Source organism: Geotrypetes seraphini, chromosome 13 (assembly GCF_902459505.1).
Source record: "Geotrypetes seraphini chromosome 13, aGeoSer1.1, whole genome shotgun sequence".
Lineage (NCBI taxonomy): Eukaryota > Metazoa > Chordata > Amphibia > Gymnophiona > Dermophiidae > Geotrypetes > Geotrypetes seraphini.
In genome coordinates this window covers 61,817,697-61,840,340 of record NC_047096.1, presented here as the reverse complement: position 1 = coordinate 61,840,340, position 22,644 = coordinate 61,817,697, and the positions used below count along the sequence as shown (strand labels likewise).

Here is a 22,644-nt window from a genome sequence, read left to right as displayed (position 1 = left end):
TTGGAGATAGAGAATACTGATGAGACAGGAGGAGTGCCAGCAAATAAGTACACCTGTTAATCAGTTTCTCTATCTCCACCTGCTGGTAGAAGTGAGCTATCCCATTGGTCTCTGGATTCATCTGCTGCTTTGCTAAGGAAGGTATCTTTTTCCTTACAGGTCTCATGGCAACAAGAGGGCATCCACTGAAACTCAAGGGTGGGAGACTTCATGGTGACAACAGGAAGTACTTCTTCACCGAAAGGGTGGTTGATCGTTGGAATGGTCTTCCACATCAGGTAGTCGAAGCCAGCAACGTGCTCCACTTCAAGAGACGATGGGATAAACATGTGGGTTCACTCTGGGGAAATGCTTAGGGGGGAGGGATCTTTGAGTGGGCAGACTTGTTGGGCCATCGGCCCTTTTCTGCCGTCATACTCTATGTAATCTATGTAACCATCACCAAGAGGTACTACCAAGAGGTTCTGCGGTGCCTTCGTAACGCTGTAAGACGCAAACGGCCGGACCAATGGGCAGCAGGCAATTGGCAGCTCCATCACGATAATGCCCTGCCCATTCTTCACATTTGATACGGAGTTTCCAGGCCAAATACAACACACCTGCGAGTCCTCATTCTCCCTACTCTCCCGACATGTGACTTCTGGCTTTTCCCCAAGCTGAAAATGCTTCTGAAAGGGACCAGATTTCAGTCAAGAGAAGACATCATGCAGAATGCGATGGACCAGTTGCGAGCAATCTCAAAAGAGGCGTTCCAGCACTGCTTCCGACAGTGGCAGAACCGTTGGAAGAAGTGTGTGGCAGCCCAAGGGGACTACTTTGAAGGAGATTAGTATAAGATTGTTGTATCTGAATACGAGTATTTTTTATGAATAAAGGTCTGATACTTTTTGAACGGCCTGCGTAAATTTACAAAGCAGCAATTTGCAATCATCTCTTTTCAATTCAGAGAGAAAAAAAAATGAGGTTTTGCTGGTCCTCCATTTCAACTTCCTTCTCATCTGCTGACATCAGCCATGGATATGGGAGACATGAGGCAGAGACGTGTGTGTTTGGTTGCTTCTCAAAAGTTTCAAGATGATTTAAAGTATTTTTTATCCCCTCCCCCCAAGTAGCTCTGCCAATTCTGCTCCATTACCAGTATTGCTGCCAAAAATGAACAGTATGAATGAGAATTCATTTAGTTCATTCCACTATCACTTGTTCAGTTCACTTAAAGATATAAAAACAAAAAATGCATTTCACCACTTGTCAGAAAAAAACAAACGCTTAGGAAGGCTGTGCATTGCCTCCATACCCAGTCAGTTGGTCAAGGGCCAAAATGGCACAATGAAGATCTCTACCAGACCTGAAAGTGTGTCAAAAGGCAGATCATGCAACACCTTTTAGTCTGCCCAGAGTTTGAGGACAGACTGACACAATGAGGATCCTGGTGAGGCCAACTTAGATGTACTGAAATGTCCTCATCACAGAGCTTTAGTAGATAAATACAAGAAGAAATTGACATAACAAAATAAAACTTAACTGAAAATATATTTTAACACAAAACAGATACAAATAAGTCACCTGATAAAACATACCTCCCTAGAATCTAAAACTATATAAAGAGTATAATATTACTTACATCATTAATGTCAATATTTTTATCAACGTCAACCACAAATTTTCCCTCAGGGTGAACCTAGATAAAATGAAAGCAATTATTACATGATATAAAAACTCATACCACACATATTTTTTACAGCTCAGAGTGGTTAATAAAAAATGGAGTCAGGTATACCTGGGCAATACAAGTCATTAGAAATTTCTAAGCCTATGCTAATAACTATTTCTGAAAATGATTCTAAATGACTTTCTAAATTGTTTATAATCTAATAAAACTTATCTTTTGTGGAAGAGAATTTCAAGCTTTTGCACCCAATTTGATCTATATTTAACCCCCTTGGGATCTGGAAAACCGATGAGCATTTGTTGTGCAGTTTTTCTTTGACAGCAAAGTTGGAAATGCCATTTGCTCCATTAGATATAATGGGGCTTGTGCCATGCATTATTTGAAAAAATTGCTACACACATATATCTTTAATACATTAAAGATAGATCTAGCCTATACTGGTAACCAGTGTAATCTTACGATATAAAGAGTTATTCTATCACATGGTTTAAGTGAGTATATCAACAAAATGGCTATATTTTGTATGGTCTGCAATTTCTTAAGCAACTTTTTACAGCAATTCATATGTAATATGATCCAATCATTGCTATTATCCCAACTAGATTATTGCAACATAAGTCTGAATTGTTCAAGTTCAAAATATTTTTCAGATGCGTCTTAAGTCTTCCATGGATAAAATATTGTCTCTAATGAGCCCCAACATTATCATCAATTTTGAATTCTGAACAATCCAGAAAGTCATTAGGATGGCATAATACAAGAACTTAGTTTTCTCTTTATTTTTTTAAAAAAAATTTCCTTTACAAACAAGTAAAATAAGCATCCATTAAAGAAGAAATACAAAGTCTACGTCAAGGAAGAGAAAAGGAAATCCAATAACATACAAAAGGAAAATCATCAATCACAGAGAACCAGTCAAAATATATATTAGACAATGTAATGAAACATTTAAACAGAAACTTAAAGAAACTAGCATCCAGAGCCAAATCTCTGTTTAGTTTTAATAAATGGACAGAACCAAATGTAAATGGACAGAACCAAATGTTCTTTTGTGTCTAAACAGAATCTAATTTTGTCCAGTATATCAGGGCACCAACAGCATGATATCATCAGCATATAAAAAGATGGAAAAGCTATATCTCACCTGATAATTTTCTTTCCTTTAGGCGCAGCTAATGAATCCAGAGACAAGAGGGTTGTGGCCATCTACCAGAAGGTGGAGATAGAGAGTACCGAGTTGAACTCAGCCTTATTGGATGTACAGCCTCCTGGTCAACTAGTATCGCTCTTTGCAAAGCATCAAGAAAATGGTCTCAGTAAACTCCTTACCCACACAATTGATTCTTGATCATAGAATCACTTATCGTAAACCTAACTATGAATACTGACCAATAAAGGCATCCGAAAACCTATACATAACCCCAAAAATCTCAGGCAGGGAGGGACCCTGGATTCATCTGCTGCGCCTAAAGGAATAAAAATTATCAGGCGAGACATGTTGTTTTCTTTTAGCGCCAGAGACAAATGAGATGTAACAAAAGCACTCCTTAAGAAGGGAGGGAAGCCTCCATTGCCCCCGCCAGTATCTAAAGCCCCAAAGGAAGAGCCAGAACAAGCTGCCATATCCAGTCTATAATGTCTGGAGAACATATGCAATGCAGACCAAGTCATCGTTCTACAAACTTCATGAAATGAAAATCATGCAGTCTCCGCCCAGGAAGTCGCCACCGCTCTGGAGTAAGGAGCCCTAAATACAGGCGACGTCTAAATTTAAAGAGGCTGCTACTAGCAACGCAAGGTAAAGGGGATAGGATTTAATATATCGCCCTTCTCAGATTACAATCCACATGATTTATAGCTGAGACACTTGAGAGTTAAGCAACTTGTGCAGAGTCACAAGGAGCTACATTGGGAATCAACTCAGTTCCCCTTGTTCTCAGGCTACTCCACCAACCAAGAGGCTACTCCAGCCCTATCACTAGCAACACAAAAGAAAGGCTGCCACTGGAGTGCCAAAAGGAGGCTGCCAATAGGCTACAATTTACTGTTTATAATGGTGTTGCCACTATGTGGCATCCATGGCTACTACCAGCATAGACTATAAAAGAACACTATACCATGTAGTGTCTAATGATATTGCCTGCCAGCATGTAGGCTAAGCATGTTACTGCTATGAAGAATGCTATCCCTAAGCATCCTATAATGCTATAGCCACCATTCCACCTAGAAGGATGCTATGCCAGCACTGAATATAACGATGAGCCCACCAGCCAAACTTATATTAGCACACTATGGAGCTTAAAAAGATAACAGCCACTATACCCACCAGAAGTAGAGGTTTCTAGCTAGCCTAAGAGAAATTAAAGAGCTGAAGTGGGACTTGACCCTGGGTACTATTAGACTACTCCCTCAGGCTTTCTGTCCTTGCACAGCATAAGGAATGAAGCCATCATGTAACCTAAAAGATGACAGCCTATGTAGCGAAAAGATGTTGATAGGAGGAAGGTACACTATTATAGAAAGACTTTATAAGTAAATGTCACAGGAGACAGACACCACAGGTAGCCCCTGCAGATGGTATGCAAGTGGGTCTCTGTGATGCAAGCTATAAGCCCCCCGCAGGACAAAATAGTTCCACAGCACCAGCCAAAGGCAGTAAAACAAACTCAAAATATCTAGACATCTGCCCTGGAGTTCAGCTCTCGTGCATCCGGGGCAGAAATATAAAGAGCCTGTAGCTCCTTTGAAATAGACACAGACAGTCCCTCTCTATAGAATATCCAGACTGCTGAAGGATTATCTGATTCAGCATATGGCATTACACTTTCCTCTAGATTAACAGCGAATATGCCAGAGGACGAAACAGCCCTCTCTGCGCTAGAAAGAGACAGGGAGAGAGAGGACAACGAGCCTAACTCTTAACACAGAGTGCCACCACTTTCGCATAACTGTAATTCCCTCTTGCTGAAAATAGCAGGGGATACCGTATGAGGAACGGCTGGATAAGTTGCAGCTCTACTTACTCGAGGAATGCAGAGAGAGGGGAGACATGATCGAGATGTTCAAATATGTCACGGGCCGTATCGAGGTGGAGGAAGATATCTTTTTTCTTAAAGGTCCCACAGCAACAAGAGGGCATCTGTTGAAACTCAGGGGTGGGAAATTTCATGGTGACACCAGAAAATATTTCTTCACCGAAAGAGTGGTTGATCGCTGGAACAGTCTTCCACTAGAGGTAATTGAGGCCAGCAGCGTGCCAGATTTTAAGAAAAAATGGGATTGGCACGTGGGATCTCTTCACGGAGGGAGTGGGTGGACATTGGTATGGGCAGACTAGATGGGCCGTGGCCCTTTTCTGCCGTCAGTTTCTTTGTAACCCTAGAAATGGGCAAATTAGCATCTGCTAAGAATTCCACATTTCCTGCGAACCCAGTGGAGCAGCAAGAGACACTCCAGAGAAAAGGGCTACGATTAAGAAGGATATAAATAACTGCCCAATCCCCTCCATCTGGTTCCTGGCAGATTCACCTGCCGCCACTGCAGCTGACCGTGCAGAACCTGACCCCACAACTGACTGCTCACGACCTGTGGGACCGCAGCTTGCCAATTCAAGATGGCCACGGGAGACTGTGAAAAATGCGGCCGCCGCTCCACTGCATGGGAAAACAGCGAGGCATTTCCCGACAATGTGCTTTCTTCAGTAGAGGAGTTGGCGCTGCAACCGAACACAGACCCAACGGTGATCAATGCTTTGCACACCTGTTAGCTCCCTCAGCCAACAAATGTTGTACAGCTAACGCCACTGCGTTCCCAATAGTAATTTAAAAAAAATGTTAAGAGAGACACTCCCAAAAATGGACAAACTGAAGGAGCTGGGAAATAATCCTCTGGGAGCAACAGGGACATTCTTCATGCCAGAGTAAGTAGCCAGGAAAGCTCTTAGCTGAATCTGTGCCTTTTTTTTTTTTTTTTTTAAATCAGCTCTCGGGAAAAGAGAAATGCACAGAAGCCTTAATGGAAGGGTGGGGAAAGGACCTGGGGAGACCAAGTGTAACCCCTAAAGCATGCTGGACAGCAGCTAACAAGCAGAGACCAGGAGCTGTGAGAAAAACATCAATCTTCCTGCTGGAGATAATATACTGGTTGACCAGGAGGCTGTACATCCAATAAGGCTAAGTTCAACTCAATACTATCTCCACCTGCAGGTAGATGGACACAGCACACTTGTTTCTAGATTCATCTGCCGCTGGCGCTAAGGAATTTACACCTATATCATCTAATGTAGAACCTAAAGTTATGTTAAAAGGAGTAAAATCAATAATCCGTGCATTACTCCACTCCATGCTTTTAATAACAAACCAGACATCTTGACTCTATGATTCCTTGCATGTAGAAATCCCTCAGTCCAAGTCAATTCTCTCTCATCTATTCCAATCTCACTTAGCATACTTAAAAGAAGGTTATGATCTACCAAATCAAATGTGCTTGATGTGGACAAAAGCACCTTCCCCCCCTGAGGCCAGCAGCGCTGCTCCCCCCCCTACGAGAACCGGCATTGTTCCCCCTGAAGGCCCCCCTCGCGAACCGGCACCCCCCCGCCGCCATCGGGCACCCCCCCACCGCGACCTGAGATCCCCCAACCCACCCAAACCCTCTTCTTACTTCCAGTGTAGCCTCCGCATCGGCATCAGCATCAGCATGTCCTGTGCCAGGGCCTTGAGCATGTGGCGGGGGGGGGGGTGCCAGTTCACGGGGGGGGGGGGGCGCGCTCGTACAGCGAGGCAATCTCGGTTTACGAGGCACCAAGTTTGTAAATATTTTGCTCGTCTCGCAAACCGGTGCACTCGTAAACCGAGGTACCACTGTATTTTGAAGTGAGATTTAAAAGGGCATTTTAATGAATTAAGCAAGGTGGGTTTTTTCATCCTGGCAGCTGGGAGCAGTTCATCTGCAAGTTTTCCAGTCATCCTTTCAAACATACGCTGTAGATCTGTAGGAACGACTGACCATAGCTAGCTTCCTTTCTTACAGTGCAAATTCTGAAAACTCACCATGGGACTTGCTTGTCCCTGTACCAGTGGAATCTAATTCTCAATGACATTTTCTTTTGAGAATGAGAACTGGCATAAGGTATGCACTTTGATCTGAAAAAAAATGAACCACCACAGGTATTTTTCCCTCTTCCATCCCAGTCCTGCCACTTTTACCCACAGTAAGTGGAAGCAATAATTAAATCGCTCCCCACCTTGACCAACACTTTCTTCTTATCCATGGCTCTCACCACTTCTCCCACATAGGAGCCCTGTTCTTGCAGGAGCTGGAGCTCTTCCCGCAGCAGTCGCACTAATACCAAACACAAAAAAAAACCTCATCAGGGATAGATAAATATTCTTTGAGACACAGACATCATATCACATCCAAGTGTGAATAATTAAAAAAACAGAGACACTCATGAAGGGAAGATCACATCTGTCAGCTGAGTACATAAACGTTCATTGGAAGGGGGGGTTAAGAATTTGATATACTGCCTTTCTATGATATAACCAAAGCAGTTTACATATTATATACAGGTTCTTTATCTATCCTTAGTGGGTTCACAATATAAGTTCTATGCCTGGGACAATAGAGGATAAAGTATTTGTAAACTTTGTCCCAGTGGAGACAGTCTGAAAACTGCTTCTAAAGCATTGTACAAATTCATGACAACAAAACCCAATCTGCTTTCCCCAATGCACTGCATTCCAGGCAGTGACAGCTGCTCTCCTGAAAATGAGGTCCCAGATTACCTTTTGCATTCAGTTCATTCCTTTGTGCTTGCAAACGTCGCAAATTCTGACTTTTCTCATTAACCACCAACTGCAGGAAGGCAAAGATGGGCAGGGATAAACAGCAGCAAAGACTAGTACAACATTTGGATAACCAGTATAACTAAACAACACAATTTGTGAACTTAGGAAAATTTTTTATATAAAACCTCACAAAGCTACTATGCATATATGTGGAGCAAATTCATCGAGGCTTTTTCCAACTTGGTAGCTAAGTGAAATGTTTTCAAATAGTGACCAATGCACCAAACCTCCTTTGCCAAATATCTCTGCTACACCGAGATTAAGAGGTGAGCATAAGGCATAAGAACTCTTACAGAAGCCTTGCTTCTGTATGGAAAGGTGCAAGAGCGTGGCTACTTCTATAATTACACCAGGGTAAGGGATACTCCAACTTGTTGTCAACTACAAGTGACTTTAAATCATTCCAAAAAGAAATAAAAACCCTACTATTCAAAAAAACTATACAACCTACCCACCGACCCTAACAAGTAACCAACCCTAAACTCTTCTTCCCTACTAGTATTCCTCATTTCTCCTCCCTTCCCCAACCTCTCCCCTCTGCCTCCTCTACTCTATTTAACCTCCTCAATTCTCCTCCCTTCTATTCTCCTCCTCAATTCTCCTGCCTCTTCTATTAAACCTCCCCTAAACTGTAATCCCCCTGCATCTACTATGTAAGCGTCCCCTAAATTGTAACTTCCTGGAAAAGCCCAGCTATCTTATACTATAACCCGCTTAGAACTGCAAGGTACAGGCAGAATATAAGTCACTAATGTAATGTAATGTAATACTGCTATACCACACTCTTCCTCCCTTCAGCCACACTCTTATGTATCACATTCAACAAGGCACTGGGCAAACCAAAGGGAGCAAGAGGGGCAAGGTTGACTCACCTGCAAGTCCTCAATTTTGGAGAGGTAATACTGTCGGAGACCCGTGCCACCTTTGGTTTCATCCATATCCATCTGCAGTTAAGAGAGAGAAGATGCACAGTTATTTTTTTTTCTCTTCCAACAATTTATTTATTTATTTTTAAAATGTCTATACCGTCTAATTCCTAGGTGGGTTACAAAAATGGTTCCCAACCCTGTTCTTGGGGGGGGGGGGGGCCCAGCCAGTCAGGTTTTCAAGATAATCCCTAATGAATATGCATGAGAGATTTGCATATAATGGAAGTGACAGGTATGCAAATCTCTCTCATGTATATTCATTAGGGATATCTTGAAAACCCGACTGTCTGGGCCCCCCCCCCAGAACAGGGCTGGGAACCACTGGTTTACAATACATCCACATACATAATACTTTCGTTTTAAATTCTTTATTCATTTTTGCACATTACAACAAGTGTAGCAGATAAACTCATATGAACTTATAAATACACACTTGATTAACTCTCATATAACACTTTAAGTATAACATTTCATTACAAATTAATATTCTATAATATTTTGAATATTATGTAATAAACCTAATATTTAAACTATTCTTATTAAATAGAAAATCCTCCCCTCCCATCCCTCCCATCACAATATTACATACAAGTACCATTACAATAAAACTATTGATATATTCATATATTATGAAATAATAACCCCCCCCCCCCATATTTCCCCTCTATTCAAATATCCCTCTTATCTTGGGGATATGAAAAGTTTATCATTCATTACAAAATCTGTTAATGCTCCCCATATCTTCTGAAATTTACCAAAATATCCTTTTTGTGTTGCTATTGTACGTTCCATTTTGTATATATGACATACAGAATTCCACCAAAATACATAATACTTTAAAACAATACAAAAGAGGGAAAAATCATCAAACCCTATATTACACAGTCAATCCTCGATCAGAACAAATCAGACCTTATAAGAAAGCATTAAACAATTGTGTTTTGAGTTTTCTGGAAGTTACTCTATTGGCACATTTTCTTAACTGCCCTGCCATCAAATTTCATAATTTCACCCCAGCACAACCAAAGGTCATTGCACTGGTCTCTACATATTTCAGATAAACATTAGCCTTTAACAGAGCAGAATTTTCAGAACGTAATGATCTTTTGGGTCATCCTACTCTTGAAATATTCTGGAATTGTACCATACAAAAACTGATGACAAATCATCACAATCTTATATCGTACTCTAAAAGCCACTGGCAGCCAGTGCAATTGCCGAAGACAAAGTGCAATATGGGCATATTTTGATGTTCCTGTGATCAATTTGGCTGCAGCATTTTGCACCCTTTGCAATAATTTCAGCGAGTTCAAATCTGTCACTTTTTCTAGTTTTCCGGAACAAAGTAAAGTGGTTCACCTCATTTCCCAACTTTGATAGAATTTCTTGGGAAATTATCCACTATGTAAGTGTTTCTGCTCCCCTTGTATCTTAATCAGGAAGCATAACATTGTTGTTGTATAAACTGTTCTCTCCCCCTGTGAAACTCCAACAAGAGAAATTGCAATGCCAAAGCTAAGAGTAAAAAGCCAGTGTCGAGACTGAATTACAACCTTCCACCATAATTTAATGCTTTCCTCGCATCCTCCCCCATTCATTTTCGATCCTAATTCCGAACACCAAGGATCTAGTTCAGCTATCAGCCTCTTTTTTCAAGTGGCAGGAACAAAATTAAGTTAAACTTCTAGCCCCACACACAGCTCCTGAGCTATATTAGAAAAGGAAACCTCTTCCTATCACTGGCATATCAGTACCCCCAGTTCTTTCCTTTCTGTATTGAATACAAGTTTCTCTGCATTTTCTGGACATCCACAACCCTGGATAAACATGAAAACACAAATCAGTACTGCGCTTTGCTTTGATGCTTGCTTCTCCATTTAGTCCATAGTCTGCTGTTGAGACAAGACATGGGGGAACCCACTGCTTGCCCTGGATTGGTGCCCATGGAATGGGTTTTTGCCAGGTACTTGTGACCTGGATTGGCTTCCGTGAAAACAGGATACTGGGCTAGATGGACCATTGGTCTGATCCAGTAAGGCAATTCTTGTTCTTAAGCATTGCACAATCAAGCCATTATGACATCACTGATGAAGTTGGCTCTTAGGTATTGGTGGAATAAGGCATTATGACGTCACAATTTCAGCTCTAGAATGTTGCTACTATTTGGGCTTTTGCCAGGTACTTGTGACTTGGATTGGCCTCCGTGAAGACGGGATACTGGGCTATTAGACCACTGGTCTAATCCAGTAAGGCTATTCTTGTTCTTAAGCATAGCACAATCAAGCCATTATGACATCACTGATGAAGTTGGCTCTTAGGTATTGGTGGAATAAGGCATTATGACGTCACAATCTCAGCTCTAGAATGTTGCTACTATTTGGGCTTTTGCCAGGTACTTGTGACTTGAATTGGCCTCCGTGAAGACGGGATACTGGGCTATTAGACCACTGGTCTAATCCAGTAAGGCTATTCTTATGTTACACAGTTGTCCCCTCGGTCTGAAATAAAGTATCTTGTTATTTCATAGGTTTCCCTCTATGTCTTTGCATGAGGATGATAAAATTACATACAGACCTGTCTATAACCGCTACTGTGTTTTTAAAAGACATGTGGAGGGCCATTTTCAAAAAGGATGTCTTAAATCCAATTTGGACATTTTACACTAAATGTCCATTTTCGAAAGCTGAACTGCCAGAGGTCCAAAAATAATTTTTGAAAATAGTCTATACTTCAGTGGTTCTTAAACCTATCCTAGGGGACTCCCAGCCAGTCGGGTTTTCAAGATATCCCTAATATGCACAACAGATATTTGCATGCCTACTACCTACTTTATAGGCAAATCTCACTCAAGCATATTCATTAGGGATGCCTTGAAAACCTGACTGGCTGGAGGTCCTCCAGGTCAGGTTTAAGAACTACTGATCTACTTGGATATCTAGGCCAGTGTTCCTTAACTCAGTCCTGGAGAATCCCTTGCCAATCAGGTTTTCAGGATATCCACAATGAATATGCATAAAATAAATTTGCATATAATAGAGTGTATGTGAAACAAGTTTATGCATATTCATTGTGGATATCCTGAAAGCCTGACTGGCAAGGGGTTACTCTAGGACCGAGTTGAGGAAACACAGGTCTAGATCGACAGGAAATCCAACCCTTAGGAAGCTTATCAACCAAAGAAATGTCCAAGTTGAAAACATCAAAATCAAGACCATTTGGACATACCAACAAAGCAGTGGAACACCTTAGAGCAGACATGGGCAACTTCGGTCCTCAAGGGCCGGAATCCAATCGGGTTTTCAGGATTTCCCTAATGAATATGCATTGAAAGCAGTGCATGCAAATAGATCTCATGAATATTCATTGGGGAAATCCTGAAAACCCAATACCCACGAATTGCCCACGCCTGCCTTAGAGGACACTGCTGTGAATGTCACCTAAAGAGCCCCAGAAGTACATCTCGCCATATACCCCACATAATTTATGCTGAGACCTCCAAAACTTCCCCGAAACCTACTAGACCCACCTGTCTACCTACTCCAACAATCCTCATGGCTACAAGTGGCACCTATATGGCGGTAGAGTAGGGTTTTACTGGGTTCATACTTTACCATAATTGTAGTGGTTAGTGTGGCTTATGGGCCTGGTTCCTCCTCTCTATGGTTCATTAGCTCATCCTCCAGGTTACTTAAGACACCTGGGTGGTGCTCTACTAGGCTTTTCCATATCAAGTGCTGATGTTTTAGAGACAGGTATGTACTCTTTCATTCAGATCTTTGTGGGGTAGGAGGGGGTTAGTGAGCAGAGGGGGAGTGAGGGGGGGAATCATACCTTAATGTATCCAGTGATCATTTGGTCAGTTTGGGTACCTTTGTGGCACGTAGACGATTCTAAAACAGGTCTAGTTCCAAACGTCTAAGTTCCATTTAGGACATCTTAGAAAATGTTTATCGCCACAAAACGTCCAAGTTAAGCACACCCAAAGCCTGCCCTAAAACACACCTCTCAGCACACCCCCTGAAACTCTGGCTGCATCTCGCTAGACATCCAGGAGAAGTTATTTTTTTATTGAACTTGGGCACCTAGCAATTAGGACTTCCAAGTGCTGACTTGCGCAGTTTTTTGGACGTTTTCGATTTTTTGATTATGAGCCCCAAAAATCACTTGCTGGTCTGTGATTCAGTGGCAAGTGCTGTCCTCTGCCACTTAGAGGGCCCGAGTTTAACTACCAGATCAGATTTTCTGTTCATTAGAGTTGCCAGAAATGCTTGAAAGGCAACAACCAAAAGATCATAGAGTGAAGGATTCTCAGCCATCACTCAATGGCGACACCTATTATTCAGGCTTAAGGCACATGGGGGTCTGTGATCCATGGCCACAGACTTTCACTGCAATGACTGGGCTAAGCAGTAGGTCAAAGAGAGAAAATCCTCTGAATAAACAAAAATGAAGATTCATGGCACCATAATCCAAAGGGGGCTATTCCCAATTGATGTAGAAATCCAAACAGGGGGGGAGTAAACTGTCAAGTCAAAAAATTAAACATACTATAAGGGTATAAAATATTAGATGTGTACGTATGTCAGAATATAGCTACATACATGCAGAACACACAAAGTCACCACTGGGATTCTGGGTTATTTTCAAGTGGGGCACTCTACCACCACCTGGGTTCCAGACATCAACCTCCAGAAGCATTACCAGATGAAACCTAAAGTCCTTACTGTACATCCTAGAGGAGAGGAGGGATATGACCGATCAGGGAAGGGAATGTTCTTCATTTAGCTCCCACCTTCTTCAGCAGTAACTCAAGATGAGTTGTATTAAGGTACAGTAGGTATTATCCAGTCCCCAGAGGGCTTAAAATCTAAGATTTTACCTGAAATAATGGAGAGTGAAGTGATTTGTCCAAAGCCACAAGAACTGTCAGTGGGAGAAGCAGGATGTGAACCTTCGCTTCCCTAGTTCTCAGCCCACTGTTCTAACCATTACGCTACTCTTCTACTCCATCATTGGCTGGGAGGTTCCCAAGACAAGTCTGGGAAGCCCTGTGATAGATTCATTCAAATACCTCAAAGAACAAAAAGCAAACTATTTTCATTATAAAGAAATTTATGGAAAATGAAGAAACACAAAAAAGGACAGCAGATAAAGACCATGCGGCCTATCCAGTCAGTCTACACATCTCTCTTAGCAACCCTATGTATATATCCCAAATTTTCTTGAATTCAGATAACTTAACATAATATTTTATTTATTACCAGCAATACCATAAAGTTCAATGTGGCTTACAATTCAAAGAAAAACTGAACAGTGAATTACATAGCATCATTCAAAAAGATATTCAACATATAAAAAGTTTTAAATAATTTTTGAACGGAGAGTAAAAAACTTGCAGTACACAAAGGCTCTTCTTTCCCAGTTTGCAGTTGAAAAGATAATAACCGATGAAGATAACTTTTATAAAGGCTACCTCTTATGGTAGAAAAAAACAAAACAGAGATTGTCTTGAACTAAAACAGAAATTAATCAATAAGATATCCTGATGCTTAACTAGGGATCACCTTACAGCAAAAAACAGCCAAATTTAAAGACCACCCTGGCTTCTACAGGACACCAGCGTAGTCTTCTGAAATAAGATACAAAGTGGTCAGATTTGTTTAGGTTAAAAATTAAACGTACAGCTGTGTTATAAATAACCAAAACAGTGAAGGAAGCGATAGGCAATAAGAAAAATTCATTCAAGAAATGGAAAAAGGACAAAACTGAGGGGAACTGGAAAGAGCACAAGAAGCATCAAAAAGAATGTCACCGTGAGGTTCGGAAAGCCAAAAGAGAGTATGAAGAGAGGCTAGCCAGGGAAGCAAGAAATTTCAAACCATTCTTCAGATATGTTAAAGGGAAGCAGCCGGCTAGAGAGGAAGTGGGACCGCTGGACGACGGAGACAGGAAGGGAGTGGTGAAGGAGGAGAAGGTAGTGGCAGAAAGGCTTAACATGTTCTTCTCATCTGTATTTACAAACGAAAACACGTCCAACATACCGGATCCTGAGCAATTCTTCAACGGAAGTCAAGCAGAAAAATTAACATCCATAGAAGTGAGCCTTGAGGACGTTCGTAGGCAGATAGAAAAACTAAAAACTGACAAATCCCCGGGTCCGGATGGCATACATCCTAGGGTTCTGAAGGAATTAAAGGAGGAGATAGCAGAACTACTGCAGCAAATTTGCAACTTATCCCTGAAAACAGACGAGATCCCGGAAGATTGGAAGATAGCCAACGTTACGCCCATCTTTAAAAAGGGATCAAGAGGTGACCCGGGAAACTACAGGCTGGTGAGCCTGACTTCGTTTCCAGGGAAAATGGCAGAAGCACTGATAAAAGAAAACATCGATCAACATTTTGAAAAACATGAACTTCTGATAACCAGCCAGCATGGTTTCTGCAAGGGAAGATCGTGCCTAACAAACTTATTGCACTTCTTCGAAGGAATCAACAAACGGATGGACAAAGGAGACCCCATAGACATCATATATCTACATTTCCAAAAAGCCTTTGACAAGGTGCCCCATGAACGTCTACTCCGGAAATTGAAGAACCATGGGGTGGAAGGAGACGTACATAGATGGATCAGAAACTGGTTGGAGGGTAGAAAACAAAGGGTAGGAGTGAAGGGTCACTACTCCGACTGGAGGAGGGTCACGAGTGGTGTCCCGCAGGGCTCGGTGCTCGGGCCACTGCTATTTAATATCTTCATAAATGATCTAGAAACAGGGACGAAGTGCGAGATAATAAAATTTGCGGACGACACCAAACTATTTAATGGAGCTCAGACTACAGAGGACTGCGAAGAATTGCAAAGGGACTTGAACAAACTAGAAGAATGGGTGGCGAAATGGCAGATGAAGTTCAACATTGAGAAATGTAAAGTATTACATGTGGGGAGCAGAAACTCGAGGTACAACTATACAATGGGAGGGATGTTATTGAATAAGAGTACCCAGGAAAGGGACTTGGGGGTAATGGTGGACATGACAATGAAGCCGTCGGCACAGTGTGCAGCGGCCGCTAAGAGAGCGAATAGAATGCTTGGTATAATCAAAAAGGGTATTATAGCCAGAACGAAAGAAGTTATCCTGCCGTTGTATCGGGCGATGGTGCGCCCGCATTTGGAGTACTGCGTCCAATATTGGTCGCCGTACCTTAAGAAGGATATGGAGTTAGTCGAGAGGGTTCAGAGGAGAGCGACACGTCTGATAAAAGGTATGGAAAACCTGTCATATTCTGAGAGATTGGAGAAGCTGGGTCTCTTTTCCCTGGAGAAGAGGAGACTTAGAGGAGATATGATAGAGACTTATAAGATCATGAAGGGCATAGAGAGAGTAAAGAGGGACAGATTCTTCAAACTTTCTAATAACAAAAGAACAAGAGGGCATTCGGAAAAGCTGATAGGAGACAGATTCAAAACAAATGCTAGGAAGTTCTTCTTTACCCAACGTGTGGTGGACACCTGGAATGCGCTTCCAGAGGACGTAATAGGGCAGAGTACGGTACTGGGGTTCAAGAAAGGATTGGATAAATTCCTACTGGAAATGGGGATAGAGGGGTATAGATAGAAGATTACTACACAGGTCCGGGACCTGTTGGGCCACCGCGTGAGCAGACTGCTGGGCATGATGGACCTCGGGTCTGACCCAGCAGAGGCATTTCTTATGTTCTAATGCAAAGTTAATGTAAATGCTTACGATGTCCTGCAAAATAGATTATGGTACAAGTGCAAAATGCTCAAAGTTAATGATTGCACTCACACCTAAAATGGAATCTCTTCAAAGTATGATCTGATTGATCAGAGTTTCCAAAGTACAAAGAAACTCTTGCGAACTACTTCTTTTGTCTGAGCACAAATTGTTAAACTCCCCCCCTTTTTTTTTTTTTACAAAAGCACAGAACAGGATCTTAGCGTCGGCTGGCGCACTGAACACTCTGCGCTGCTCATAGGAACTCTATGACCATCAGAGCAGCACAGAGCATTCAGCGCGACGGTGACCGCTAAAAACCTCTTCTGCGCTTTTATGAAAGGGGAGGGGATATCTAAACACACCCCTAGGATTTTTATTGTATGATATTGCCTTTTGCCTCCACCACCTCAACCCAGAGGCCATTTTACACATCCACTACCCTTGCCATAAAGTACTATTTTCTTAGATTACACCCGAGTCTACCTCCTTTCACCTTAACTATGCCTCCTCTTTCCAGTCTTCTCTTGTGCATTTATGCTAGAGGTATTTACATATCTCTATCATATCTTCCCTCTCGCCTGATACTGATATCTTTAAGTCTGTCCCCATACACTTTTTGACAACGATTACAGTCCATTTTAATAGCCACTTTCTACACCAGGGGTGTCCAACCTGGGGCCCCGTGAAGTATTTTGTGCGGCCCCGGTCGAGGGCGATGCAGTGTTTTCCTCTGTTGCCCACAGGTGTTTACCGTCTTGCCAGCTCCCTCCTGTGTCTTGCTGCAGCATTTTCACATTTGTGAGGCCCCAGAAACATTTTTTTCGGCCAATGCGGCCCAGTGAAGCCAAAAGGTTGGACACCCCTGTTCTAGACCATCTTCATTGTGGTGGAAAGGGTGGTCTCCAAAATAGTTCTTTGCACTCTTAAATAGGGTATCACCAGAGACTTATACAGAAGCCTTCAATTTAGATGGTCTTCCAGAAAAAGGTATAGGGGTGGGTTTCGTGGGGTGCCAGCAGGAGGGACTGGGCATCCTTCCTGCCAGGGTGTGACAGCAGGAGGGAGTGAGTATCCTTCCTGCTGTGGACAATGTGTATGGCAGGGTTCAGGAGTAGTGGCAAGAGGGAGTGGTCATCCCGCTTGCCAGACGACTTGCAGTGGGGTTCAGGGGAATCGCGGCAGGGGAATTCCCTCCTCCCCCATCAGTTGAGCGGCAGGGACTCCCCAAAGTCGTGATTCTGTAACCGGTGCCCTAGAATGATTGGCTACTGATTGGTGGCCACTTTTTAGGTTACAAAATCCGGTGTTAAATGCTTCGATGTTCATAGAATTCCTATGAACTTCGGAGCAGTGTGGGAACATTTAGTGTCCCGGGCCCAGGTAGAAACCTCTACTACAGCTTAGTAAAAGAGGTTGCAATTGTTGCTCCATTCAGGTTCTCTCACCCATGCTTTCTTTATAAGCACACAAAGTCATTTCATACTATACTATTCAGGTATTATTTCCTGCAATTTTTCAATAAGGATTCAACACGGCTAACAAAAGACTTAGTACAGCATTACTGATAGTGTGTTGAATGTGGCAAGCGAGATCGGTAGTAAAACATGAGGTGGTCAGTTATCTTATAAGGAAAAGAGATGTCTTAAGTGTCTTCTGGAAGCAGAAGTATGAGGTGATCTGCCCAAATGTGTGGAGCTTGAAATTCAAAAGTGGACTCGAACATTTTTGCCGTATATGGCTTTGTGGATCACGAAGGCCATCTTGAACTGAATTATTTTCTATATTGGTAGCCAGTGTAGCTCTTTTACGAGTGGAGTTGCTTTTTTCCATTTTGCTTGCTCTGAGTATCAGTCTGGCTGCAGTATTCTGGAATGTCTGTCGTTTTTTTAGTTCTTTTTCTGTGATTCCACTGTATAAGTAGTTACAGTAATTCAAATAAGGCAGTAGTATTCCTTGACTGATCATCCTGAAGTTGTTTTGGGTTAGGACTGACCTGATTGCTCTTAGTTGTCTCAGTCTGAAGAAGAATTTTCTGATCTGTTCTTTATAGGTTAAGGAAGAGTCTAGGATGACAACCAGCACTTTGGCAGTTCTTTCTGTTTGTAGTTTTCTCTCCTGAAATTAGTTCAATTTATGTGCCAGGTAGTGAGCTGAAGTCACCAAGCCAGAGAATTTTGGTCTTTGACTTGTTTAGTTCTTTTGTGTCCAGCTACTTATACTGTTTCATTTACACTCAGCATCTTGATTTTATAGGGATCCACTGTTTATTCCATTCTGTTTTTAATTTCATCATCGTTTTTGTCTCCACTACCCTTTCAATGCAAAAATATTCCCCAATGTTGAATCCTTTATACAAAATGAGAGCAAAGCTAATCAGTATGTATCCTATAGTAAATTCAACATCAGAATCCAATATGGAGAATAGGAAATTGATAACACTTCTGACACATAAGTGATAGCAAAAGCTAGAAGGATGCATGGGTGCATAGGGAGAGGAATGGCCAGTAGAAAAAAAAAGGAGGTATTGATGCCCCAGTATAAGACTCTGGTGAGATCTTGTTTAAATGTTGTGTACAATACTAGAAATCACACTTTCAAAAAGATATAAAACGGATGGAGTCGGTCCAGAGGAAGGAAACTAAATTGGTTGATGGTCTACATCAGTGTCTCACAAACTTTGCAAGCTGCGACACACTAAACCGACGGCCATGGCTCGAGGGCACTTAGAAGTGCGCATGATGTCATCATGTCAACATTCGCGCATGTGCCAAGGCCCTCCAGATGGGGCCCTGAAAAAGAAGAGGCGCATAGAGGAGAGATGCCAGGGAGTAGGAGAGGCGCTGGCTGCCTAAAGGATGTGCCTCTCGCCGCAAGAGGCACGTCCTGTCGGCAGTTAGCCGACACTGGCACCTCTCCTCCTCCCGGTGTCTCGCGGCACACAGTTTGCGATACACTGGTCTATATTATAAGACATATGGAGACAGCAATTAAATTAGGAATAAAGCCACCAATATCAGAAATTATCAAAATATTACAATTCAATAATATATTGCTTCTAGCCCACATCATGAGGGAAATAAATCTTTAGAAATACATTTTATTAGGAAATCCTGGAATTATCAGAGTATAATTCTTTCATGTTCAATCTCACCATAAGACAAACATTTCTCATAACTCCTAAGAATATTCTTTAACTGTAAAGAATCTCAAAAACACATATATCTTCTCCCTAAACAGTCGCATCAGAAATTGTAGATATAGTTGATGAATTTTTTATAAGGACACCAAACTAACCAGATTTGCTTGCAACTGGAAAGATAATAGGGAACATTGTAAAACCCACTCTCAGAAGATTAGATGGAAGGGGTGGAGATCTATCAGACGAGCTAAGAGAACCTTTGAGACCAGAAAGTACATGAAGTTCCGATGTTTCCTTAATCAGTTGTGGCGTTATCAGTACCAAATGTTTATCAATTGGTCCAGGAAATCCTAGAGTTGAGACTTTCGGCTTAACCGCATCTTTATATTTCCCTATAGTTCTCAATCTCTTCTAGGTTCTTCGTGGCACCCAAAGGGCAGGGTGTGCCCCTAAGGCTGTGTACCACAGGGCTGCTTAGATGTTATAGATAGGGGGAGGGCCCAGATAACAGGAAGAGCTGTCCAAATCAGAGCCACAGACTCTCACAAGTTTTCCTCACATGTTTCAGATATGCTGTCGGCTCCCTCCTTCCCCCCCCCCCCTTCCTTGCGGGGCTGCTTAGATGGTATAGGCAGGGAGAAGGCCCCGACAGCAGAAGAGCTATCCAAATCAGTGCTTGTTAAAAGTAGGCATTGGAGCCACAGACTCACAAATGTTTCTCACATGTTGCAGGTACGCTGAAGGGGGAGGGGAACAGTCTTAAAGATCTCAATATGTATACTTTGGAGGAAAGTCGGGAGAGGAGAGATACGATAAGAGATGTTTAAATATCTATGTGGCATAAATATGCATGAGGCAGGTCTCTTTCAATTGAACAGAAACTCTGGAGTGAGAGGGTATAGAATGACATTAAGAAGTGATAAGCTCAGGAATAATTTAAAGAAATACTTTTTTTTGCAGAAAGGGTGGTAGATGCATGGCATTGTCTCCCAGTAGAGGTGGTGGAGACAAAGACTGTCTGAATTCAAGAAAGCTTGGGACAGACTCATGGGATCTCTTAGGGAGAGGAGGAGATAGTGGATACTGCAGATGGGCAGACTGGATGGGCCATCTGCTGCCATGTTTCTATGTTACACTTGCTAGCTATACAGATAAGATTCTATGTTCAATAAATTAGGATTTTAGTAAAGATTTGGGCATCTTCTCATAAATTATACTTTTATTCAGTATTTCATTGCTTAACACAAGGATAATTGCCTTCCATTTCTCTTGCCTTCCTCAAAATCAAAACACATTTATCTGAAAAGCCCCCTTTAACAAGTCCCTCAGATTTTACTGCTACCCAAAACAATCCTTGCAGAATTCGGGTGTGATCTTAATGGCTTCATGTTGATTTAAGCATAGTAGCATCTGTCCTGAAACTGGATTTGAAGTTCCATCAAAATCTTGGCAGCAATGCTGATTCATGTTCCCAATCAAGATCAGGGGGGAGGGGTACATGGTTCTCAGGTTCCCAAACAGGTCAAATTTCAGGCTTTTCACAATTCAATTTCTTCATAATCTTTATACGTATGGTCTAAGAATCAGACTCGTTTTGTTGTCTCAGTGTATCTAAAGCAGCAAAGGTACAGAGGATGGGGCAAGATATGCTGTTTACATATTACTGAGGCGAAGGACACTGTGGGTCGAGTTTAGCACTCGCATACTGAAAAACTGGTTTATTGGGGGACCCCTCAAAACCTACCGGAATGGGATTAGGCAAAATCTAGGGCAGACTGGAAATGTCTCCCCTGGACCTGGGAGCCTCAGGACGCTGAGAGTCTCCAAACCCGGAAAAAGCCGGGACTAGGTAAGAACGGGTCGCCCCAACAGCCCACAGCTCCTCGGGCGAGTCTCCTCTCTCACCACACACACATTTCCGTCTCTCACCTGCTCCGGCCCTTCAGGCGCCATCTTACACTCTCCCGGCGGCGACATTAGGCTTTAGAAAAAAAAAACACACACACACACCACAGACCGGAAGTGACACAGCAGCAACTTCCGACAAGCGCCGGCGAGAGGCAGGCGGTAGACAGAGTGTCAGGCAGGACGACCAGCGCCCCCCTGCGGACAGTGTTGGGAGAATCGGGCAGCTCCACTGTCGCCGCCTTCTGACGTCACCGGCAGAGCTTGTCTTGGCTGAGCCTGTGAGGAAGGGGTGGAATCCGAATCGCCCAGGTGGCGTTCACAGCCAAGTGCATGCTGGGACTTGGAGTGCCAGTTCTTCTCAAGGAAAACGGTGTGGTCGCCCTATTAGTCCACTTTTAAAGGGAATACATAGCAATCAGACAAAGATATAAAGGAAATAAAGTGAAACCTTTTTCGTTGGTCTAACTTAACGCATTTTATGATAAGCTTTTCTCAGACACCTTGGATTAGTTCAAGGGTTCTCAACCCAGCCCTCTGGACACATTAAGTCAGTCTGGGTTTCAAGATATCCACAATGACTATGCATGAGATAAATTTGAAAGCTCTGCCTCCCTTGTATGCAAATATATCTTATGTATTTTCATTGTGGGTATCCTGAAAACCTGGCTGGCTGTCTCAGGGACTGGTTTGAGAACCTCTGCATTAGCTCATGCAGAATACCAAGTTACCCAGTTCCAGGCTGGAGATTTTGGGTCAATCCTGGATTATTGACCACCTTATCCTAGTGCATTATGGGTGTGGCAGCATTGCTATCAATGTACAGGATAAGGCACTACAAATCCCATATTGCTTTGGGATGTACGTTTAAAACCAGGATTGTCTAAATATCTCAAACCTGGAACTAAGTATCTCTGTGCATGCCTTTTTCAGCTGTACCTTAAAGCAGTTGTTTTCAACTCAGTTCTTAGGGATCACCTGGCCAGTCAGGTTTTCAGGATACCTGCAATGAATGTGCATGAGTAACTTGACCATACGTCCCATTTTGAACTGGACCGTCCCGTTTTTAATTACCTTGTCCTGTTGTCCTGAAAGACACCCAAAATGTCCCATTTTTGGAGCCCGGGATTTATTCCTGCTTCCCGGAAGCAGCAACAGGCCAGGCGCTGCAGTGACTGCACCGCACAAGCACCGGGCCTACAAGCCTTCCAACCCCCCCTCCCCCCGACATCAATTCTGACATTGGAAAGGAAGTTCCGAGCCAGCTCAGAACTTCCTCTGCAACATCAGAATTGACATCGGGGGTGGGGGGGGGGAAGGCTTGTAAGCCCGGCGCTTGTACAGTGGAGTCACTGCATGCGCCTTGGTGTTGCTGCATCGGGGAAGCAGGGTGGCTTGGCTTGGCTTGGGGGGAC

The 22,644-nt window shown here is 42.7% G+C and overlaps 1 protein-coding gene across 2 annotated transcripts in view; it reads right to left on the bottom strand.

Moving 5' to 3' along the window:
* Nucleotides 1–21,340, bottom strand: part of PSMC5 (proteasome 26S subunit, ATPase 5) — a 46,048-nt gene extending 24,708 nt beyond the window's left edge. Inside the window, exons 1-6 of one of the 2 annotated variants that reach the window (XM_033918572.1) lie at nt 21,254–21,339; nt 13,327–13,518; nt 8,391–8,462; nt 7,456–7,525; nt 6,915–7,012; nt 1,622–1,678 (exon numbers count right to left, since the gene is read on the bottom strand). In XM_033918572.1, the coding sequence (XP_033774463.1) occupies nt 1,622–1,678; nt 6,915–7,012; nt 7,456–7,525; nt 8,391–8,462 (297 nt within the window). In that variant the 5' untranslated portion in view covers nt 13,327–13,518; nt 21,254–21,339. Of the gene's footprint in view, nt 1–1,621; nt 1,679–6,914; nt 7,013–7,455; nt 7,526–8,390; nt 8,463–13,326; nt 13,519–21,253 lie in introns of both variants that reach the window. The other variant, XM_033918571.1, reaches the window with a different exon arrangement.
* Between the last annotated feature and the right edge of the window lie 1,304 nt (nt 21,341–22,644).